General features: G+C 37.1%; 1 protein-coding gene across 1 annotated transcript; it reads right to left on the reverse strand.

Annotated features, from left to right (window-relative positions):
- Nucleotides 1–1,357: 1,357 nt before the first annotated feature.
- LOC146470092 (uncharacterized) lies at nt 1,358–2,092 on the reverse strand. The gene has a single exon (XM_085121912.1). The coding sequence runs from the start codon at nt 2,090–2,092 to the stop codon at nt 1,358–1,360; it is 735 nt and encodes a 244-aa protein (XP_084978038.1).
- Nucleotides 2,093–9,306: the final 7,214 nt, after the last annotated feature.

Genomic DNA, 9,306 nt, shown 5'->3' on the forward strand with positions numbered 1-9,306 from the left:
TTCAGTTGTTTTAGCTTACAGAGTAAATCTATTTCTTTTTTCTTACTTGCTTTAGCGAGCCGCTTAGAGAAACGGATACAAAAGTCTCTGATCTCCATTTTTATCATTTCCCAATAAAGTCTTTTGTCTTCGATGTCCCGATGTTTTTCTTTGGCATGTGTTGAAAAGAATTTCAGATGTGTCACTAAATTCCTCGTTGTCCAGAAGGGAGTTATTAAATTTCCAGAACCCTGGACCAGACGATTTTTGGTTGTTTTTATATTGGATCTCCGCGTAAATTGGACTGTGGTCCGAATCATAATAAGACTTCACATCTGTGTTGCTTGTGCGAGGAATCAGGTGCTTCGAAATAAGCCAATAATCCAATCTGCATCTTATCTTTTCAGAGCTGTTTTGCCAGGTGAATTGCTCGTGGGATGGGTGATGCAGTCTTTAAATGTCGACAAGATTTAAATTATTGTTCATTTCAACTATGCTTTGAATGGAATTTTTTCTACTATTGATGTCTTTTCCACCTTTTTTATCGATATTTTCAAGAGGACAGTTAAAATCTCCTCCCAGTACAAGATTTGAATTAACATGGGGACGTAACATACTCGCCAGATGAGCATAAAAGTCGACCTGAAGATTTTGGTCATTGGGAGCATAGATATTGGCGAAACAAAACTCTTCTTCTTGTATTGTAATATTGACAACAAGAACTCTTCCATTTTTGTCACAGGTTATGTTCCTATTTTCAACTTTTACGGTTGGTCTGACGAGAGTCATCACACCTCTGCTGTGTTTTGAGCCATGGGAATAGAAAATGTCACCTTCCCATTCTGCACGCCAGACATTTGCGATTGTCTTATCGCTGTAGGTTTCTTGTAAAAAAATTACATCATATTTGCCAATGTGGAGCCACCGAAATAATTTTCTGCGTTTAATTGCCTTGTTTAAACCCCTAATATTTAGCGAAATACATTTCAGATTCATCGCAACATGTACAATTAAACGCTAACACTTGCCCGGCTGCAAACAAACATGCTTCGTCCGAAAGGTGTGCCAAATCAACATGCTGCAAAAGAACAATACATACACTAAAACATCCAGAAAAATACACATAATGATTAAGCGGTTGTACGACTCGCTGTATAGAGGAGAAATTGTTGTAATACACCAGACTTTTGTATTAGTTTGGCTATTCCCCCCTACAATTCCCCGCGAATGAAAGGAAGGAATCACAGATTTTGTTTATATACTAGTTCAGAATTTGACTATTAACGAAAAGAGTAGCTAAGAGTAAACTGAAATCTACTAAGCTTTCTTGATTGTAAATTCTAACCAAGAGGACAACAACAAAAACAAAAAAATGAATTTAAATCTTATCTAAATCTTCCTGGCTATAGATTCTAACAGGTTGGTCTCCTAATGATGATTTGATAAAGATTTTACCGTCTATCGTCCAAGCACTGTGCCACTGCTCCACCTTCTTGCGCTTCCAGACATTTGCAAAGAGTTCACGTCGCCTTCTCGTCAAGTTTTCGTTGACGTATACAATGTCGGCTCCTTGAAAGATATGGCCCATATTTTGATTCTTTAGGCTTTTGCGAGGTAAGTATACCTCCTTCTTTGTACGATATGATTTGAATCTGACAATGATTGGCCTGGGCTTGCTTTGGTTCCTGCCTGTAGACATTCTGTGGCAAATGTCGATATCGTCGCGTCGAATCTTAACATTAAGCGCATTTTCGAGCGTGATAACTTGCTCGGCTAGGTTTTCCTCTGCTTTCTCCGGTAAACCGTGTATTTCCAAATTGTGTTTGCGTGAGTATTGCTCAAGATCATCGATATGGTTAATTGCTGTCTCCAAATCAATGTATAACTGGTCCCGCTCTTCGTTAGCTTGGTCTAAGGTTTTCTTCAATGACTTCACTTCACTCTTGAGATGTTTATTCTCGGTCGCTAGTTCCTCCATTTTATTTATATGGAACTCCAGTGACTTCTGAAGCTCGTTGTACTGTTCGCGAATGACTTTGTCTTCTGCAAGCAGTTTGTTTGTGTTATTGTTGATGTTATTTAAGACTTTCCAGATCTCCTCCAGTTCCGCCATGTTGGATGTTACAAATTCAACTGATTTTGCAGGCGGCTTCTCGGTTTCCGGAGAACTGCTATCACTACTTCGTTCAACTTGTGTACCCGAGAAATAATATATTATTTGCCCTTCCTTTCTTTTTTCTTTATCAGCCATTCCTAAACACTACAGCGGGAAATATAAGGCGGACTACGCAAACGTGCTGTTGTCCGCCATTCGACCCCACGTGGTTCTGGATGATTAGTTTTTCCGCATGCCTAACAAAAGTACAATTCATCAATTAGGAATTTTAAACAAACTGAAGATAAGCTTAAAGACAAAAGTGCGAAGTGTGCTGAACTGGAGTTTGAACTGAGGATGAATACCCCATCGTTGACTGAACTAGCTTTGCACGTGCTAAAATCAGCTTTCAAACTTACATCTTTTGCAGAGATGCAATAAATTTATCCGCCATATTTGATTTCAACCAGCATCGTTCCCAGGACTTAACGTGCATCAAATTGACCAAACTTGCTTTTGGCGACTTGGGGCCGGTTGACGTCATATTTGACCGCGCGCCGAGGACGACTGGGGACGAGGATAGTTGCAAGAATTCTGGGAACAAAATACAAAGTCTGCCTTGTCCCAGTCGCTAGTCTTTTTTCCAGTTCAGATGGAGGAGCGAAAGGAAAGATGGGATGGGAGATAAGCCTTCCTTGACGTCAGGCCTTGTGCTTCGCACGCATGCCCAAGCTTTCTTCGCGCTCCGTTAAATTTTGGAAGAAAAGAGCCTGTGGAAGAGGGAGCAAAATTGGATAATCTCCATCCCCTCCCTGGTAAGTTTATCTCACCAGGTTATTGTACTACAAGACTTAACCGCAAGTCACACAAAAAAAATTTTGTTTCGTGTTTTCCAATTTTTAAGAATTATGTTTACCCACGTAAATGTTAGGATGTGTTAAGGACTATTTTAAATTTGTTGCGTGTTTTTCGGCAAAAACTGCCAGTGCTTCCCAAAAGCTACATCATGTTCCCCCCTCCACAGTAAATGGTATTTCCGCCCCATAATAATCTGGTTGCTCCAAAACTAATTTGCCCGTAAAGATTTGTTATTGGCTGGGAGGACGAATGAAATTATAAATCATTGACAAATGTTGATAAGAAAAGTTTGGGCTCAGAGTCTTCGACTTGATTTTGAGCAGTTCTTGGGCCAAATGAGTAACCTTTTTTTTGTTATGTTTTCTCTTTGTAACTTACCATCCATCCTCCATGCACTCCAAGTTAAGCGCGTTGACAGATGCTGTAATTTCAAACTCTCTGCAATAGCCCCGTTTCCTTTTAATCTCCGTAAGTTTGGAATCCATCTCTCAGACTAACTCCAACCTCTTCTGGTTACTTTGATTGTGACATCATGTTACCATGAGAATTAATTGCATTCTAATTGAGCGCACATTCTAATTGCGTGAGGTTAATTTCGTTTTTCAGTCTTCCTGCCGAAAAAGTGTAAAAGAAGTGCTATCCTCAAATAGCATCTTTAAAATGTTTTGTTATTTCGCTCAACTACAATGCATCAACCGTTTTTTTCTTTCTCCCTTTGGCATACCGAAATGCCAGACTTTTCTAAGGTTGTGCACCACCGCGTCAATCCACGCAGCTTGGATATAATAAAAACCAGTTTCTATTGTAGAACAAAAAATACAAAAAACTGCTTCTTTTATATAACTGTTTTAGGAGGTCGCGTGACCTTGTTTTTGTTAAAGTCAGTTTTGGGTCTTTGACAATTGGAAATGGTTTAAAGTAATGTTCTGTAGTTCTTTCTCGAGGCACTGGTACTCCCAGAGAGGAATCTGGAATCACTATGATTTCATTTCGAGTGGAAGAGACAAAATTTATGAATAAATACATTTATTCATGAGACTACATGTTGAACCAACATCGTACGATTTTAAATTTTTATTAGAACTGTAACAAGTCAAGAAATTCTCAAGCAAAGAAACACACTTTGATTCCTCACCTGAACTGCTTGGCTCAGCACAGTCACCTCTAATCATGCCATATTTTTATCTTTGCTTTTGCTTCATAGCCTCATCACACATCAAAATAAAGGGTTTGAACAGAACCTTCCCAAAATGACCGCCAAAACCTAACTACTTGTACCAGATCTCCACAATATCACTGAAAAGTCCCTTAAAGAAATATGAAATCCACCATGGAAGAACATATAGATAATCAAAAGAAACTGCCAGAGGAAAAAAATGATTGGCAACGTTATATACACAGTAATCAACAATGGATATTACACTATATGTAATTTGAATAATTAATGCTCAAACAAAGCTTTTGTTTACTTTACATCCTTGCATATTTTATTTTAGTTGCCTATTGTGCATACCTTGCAGTCTCCTCCAAGGAAAAATTCCATTGTGTTGGTTTACATCTTTAATAACCTTTGATAATGTCAACTTTAGGGTCTCGTATTTCTCAGGTTTGTTGACAATTGCTATGGCATGGTTCCTGGGGTAGTCAAACGATAATGTTGATAATTGATAGCATTTGATAACAATCGCTAACAATCGATAAAATTTTTCGAAAATCAATAAAAGATTTAGTTGTGAATAATTGATAATTATCGATTTTTGAATCAGGGCTATCGATTTTATCGATAAATATTGAATTTATCGAAACTGAATTATCATACCAATTTTCAAAACGAAAACACCAAAAGATTTAAAGAGCTCGCAGAGACACTTATGTCAACTTCCCTGTTCGTTAAACGGTAAAAATTGCTTCATCTTTTCTACAAACTTTTGGTAATACTCAGTATGTGTTGTATTTGAAATACGATATAGATCCCTGGTAGATTATTCCACGGTTTTATTTATTTGCTGATGTAACACAATCGCAGCCTTGTTGCTCTTTCACCCAGTCTTTAAAGGGAAAGATTTTCGTGATTTTTTTGAGTAAAGATATGAACAAATCATCTAGATGCCCTCAGGCTTGTAATCTCAATGTTACATAAAAAGCAATAGCTTGTGATAGAGACTAAAAAGCAACAATAATAATATTTATTGTCATTCCATACATGTTTTTACATGTTATACTACTTGAACATGAACAAAACTGTAATATTATGCTTTATTGACTTTCAAATACATCGTTTGAACCAACTAAGTTTCAATGTTCCGAACAGTTTCCACAATCGAAACTCTGAAAGTTTTGGCCTCTAATAGCAAATGCATCGTTTATTTCAATAAAATCTTTTGTTGGAAAAGCTTTTTGTTGATTTTTGTGTCTTTGTCAATTCATATATGCGTTTGAGAAGCGACAAATGCGTAATCAAGGACAATTTGCATAAGCGGGTTGAAATTTGATATGCCAAAGGTCTTCATCAACATGCCGTGAATTTTAGATATTTTTGCGTTGAAGTGTGTTTTTCGGCAAATAATTAATAGTAACGATATTATTTTACGTCAGAAAACATTTGTTTAATCATTCCAGTTTAATATGCAGTTAATTTTGGAAGCCAACGATATTTATTTATCTACTGCGCATTTTGAACCGCTGCAGGAAAAAGTTAATTTATGCAAAAACTATGGAAATACGACAGGAGTCAAAGGGTTAAAGAATGATACTTGCCATTCATAAGTTCAGTATAGATTGATTAATAGTTTCTGTTGCATTTTATGCCAACGTTTCAGGTTAGAACTGTGCTTTCAGTACTTTATGTTTAGAACTTTGCTGCATTGCTTTCAGTACAAAGTTGTGGTTCACGTTGTAAGATTATATAATATATTGTTTATGTTAGAATAAAGTTACAGTTCTCTTCTTACAAAATGTTTGTGGTAAACGATACCAGCTTAATCTCAATCTCACCAGTATTCTGTGCAATATTTTTACAACCATTTTTTTTATCTCTATCCTATTTCCACTCCCCTCTCTTCGTTTTCATTTCAGTCTTATTTCCCTTTCCTTCAATTCTTTTATATCACATTTCTATACCATAACTGCAGTAGACACATGCAGTCTGAGACTGCCTATTTTTTACATCTTGGACAGCATTTGTTGTTGTTGGGGTAGTTTCTGGTGGATCGTTGAGTAGAGATGCAATGTTACCTGAAGTAGTTTAATTGGCGATATTCTTGGTGGTCGCCAACCTTGTGAATAGGTTTTCCTCTGGTTTGGAGCCCATCTGTGGCCTCTTCTAATTTGCTGATCTTGTGTTTCTGCTCCATTGCTTCCTTCAAAAGATTATACACTTCTACAGCTTTCTCATCAAGTTTGTTTTCCAGTTCCTAAATGTGTTGTCATAGCATTTCTGTTTCCTGGAAGTACTGCTGTGTCAGTTCAGTAATTTCAGATTCGTTAACGGTGATCCTTCTTACAAATGAGGCACGGATTGATTGAGTCTTTAGCATTAGCTTCTTTTGGCAGCTTTGAATGTAGGTCTCTTGTCTCCACATTAAGGTGGTACATGAGGCTAAGTCAACAATTTTTGGTGATTGCAAAATTACCTAACAAGAATTGTCTGTGCTAAATTTTAAGTCTTAGGAGTGATGGGTTTTCAAGATAGAAGCGAGAGAAGTTTCTAAAGTCAGTTTCCCGCAAAGATGCGGACTACACACTTTGTTGGTTGCGGTTTCATCTTGGTGTAAAATTTAGAGAAGAATACGTTGCTGACAGATTTCCAGTTACAGCGGTACACCTCGCGGCCTTGCAAATATATTCAATGGAATAGAAGTGAGAGCCAAGGAAACCGGCGAACAATGCAGACGTCAAGTGTACCGGCGATTATTGAATTCTTTGGGTACGTAAACTCAATATATATTTTCCTACAAATGCTTTTGTTTGTTCTTTAGTGTACATAAAATCCAAATTTCTGATGCTCGAGAATGAACAGCCAAACCTTGCACTTACTAAATAATTTACTCTCTTGGAGCTTTAGCATTTTCCTTTCTTTTTTCACTTTGGAAACTAAGTCAGACAGGGAAGGTTTCAAGGGAAAGCAGTCCCTACGTTCGTGTACCCTGAAGAAATCAAGGATGCCATCAGGGAACGCATTGAAGTGAACATGCGGTACTACCACAACCCTCAAGGACCCGCGCTAAACACTGATTTCTGTTTGAATGTACGTACATCTCCCCCAATATATACAAAATTTTATACTTAGCCCATGGCACACAGCAAGGAGACAGGTTTGATGGGGGGGGGGGGGGGTGGGGGAATTTCTAGCCTAAAATTTTCCGACTCGTTACTTGTGAAACAGTTTTATTGCTGCATTTTTGTGTTGACGTGCAAACAATAATTATTAGAGATTTTAGTTTTCTTATGGCAAAAATGTTTTAGGACTTATTCTTCTATTTTGAATTTCAGGTATACAGTGTCACCCTGAGGGACACAGCGGAGGCAAAGTGGCCTTCAAATTAAACAATAACAGCAAAATATCACTTCTGTTGTTATCATTATTATTTTTGTTGATTGTTTCTGTTATTGGAATAAAGAAATCAGTTTTATTTACTAACATAAACCCTTCTTATTCCACTGAAAAAAGAAAATATTTTCCATGCAAAACTAAAATCATACGTAAAGAAAAATACTCTAAATCAATTTTGTTTATTTTCACACACTTTTTGATACTGCTGAAAAATAAGATAATATTTTGCAAAAAATGTTGATATTAAAAAATGAAAAATTAGAGCCTCAAACTAAGATAATACTTTTTACTATACATGCTGAACTGGATATTATGTGTTTTCAATATGAGCAGATATATAACTATCCGTAAGTAAATTTATCCTATTTCACAACTGTCTTATATGTGTTCCTTTCAATGAGAACAAAAAATAACAACTTACCCCGTAACATTCCTAAGAGTCTGTTCCTTAGATAATTAGTTCAGATCTATTGCCAACTCCACTTAAGAGAAAATTATTTACTCTGGAAATCAACTGACAACCAGGAAAGACAAATTTTGAGAACGACATAATTTCAAAGGAAGAAAACTTATAAAAGGTGACACTTGAGGGACAATTTTCCATTCATGTCCATGTGCATTAACAAAAACATCAACAACTAATAACCTAGCTGAAAGAAACAAATGTTTTCCCTTTCAACTCCCTGTGGAGTTGTATGGACAGTCTCTGTTGCTCTTTTGACAGTGAGAGGTGCTGCCACACCTTTAACACTTTTTCTCACCAATTTCAACTTGAGCTCCGATTGGGGCTGGGACATTTGCTAACACTGGAAGTGCGGATGCTTTTCCATCAGCTAATGCTGCTTGGGTGGCACAAACAGCAGTTTCTTCACTCAAGGGTTCTTCTTCATCATCATTGTCACCATAGGAATGCCAGATTTGTAACCCGTTGGACATATTTCTTCCTAAAAATTAAACACAGATTTAGGAGGATCAATGTCCAAAGCAGTTGATCAGAACAAAATTGTTGTAAATCTACAAAATCTAAGAAGTTTAAAGCTACTTGCATGCTGCTTCTTTTTGTCGAAAGCATGAGCCATGAACACTTTTTCTTTGGCAGTCCCTAATCCACTCCTGATAAGATGGGAAGTTACATAGCTCAAAAAGTGGTCTTTCAACATATATCAGAAAGAATACCTCAGGGTCTAATCCTCTGTCCTATAAATCTTGTGCTGTACTCTTTTTCGCTTGCCAGCATCTGTCTTCTTCCTCTCCAGACGTTTCATCATTATCTTCATTATCTGCCTCACACTGGAAAATAACAAAAAACTATTTAGTTTACAGAAAGCCTCCTCAACATTTCTCAGCATTATTACAGCTTGTAAAGCATATTTTAGTGATTGTTTTGCTAAGCATCGAGCTCCTGAGTCAAATTTACCAGCTAAATAAGTGCATTATGAACAGAAAAGTCGACTCACCATTTCTCCGATTCCATCGAGAATTGGCAAACCCATTCTAGAGTACAGCTCTATTATCCCTACTTGAATAATCGATGTTGAAATCGCCAAGTATAATTTTGTCGAAGTGGGATTCAATTCCGGCCAAAGAGTTATTAAAATCTTCAAGAAATTTGTCCACTTGTTGATTTGGGGGTCGATAGATGCATCCAATAATTAAAGGCTTGCAGCGAGTTCGATTCACTTGTATCCAGATTGCCTCGTTGTTATTATGAAGGTCATTTCTCTCGGAGAATACCAAACCCTCGCGAATATAAATTATCACACCACCACCGGACCTTTCACTACGGTCCCTTCGAATGATAGAATATCCTGGCAACTCCATT

This window comes from Pavona decussata, unplaced genomic scaffold (genome assembly GCF_977016875.1).
Source record: "Pavona decussata unplaced genomic scaffold, jaPavDecu1.1 SCAFFOLD_114, whole genome shotgun sequence".
NCBI lineage: Eukaryota > Metazoa > Cnidaria > Anthozoa > Scleractinia > Agariciidae > Pavona > Pavona decussata.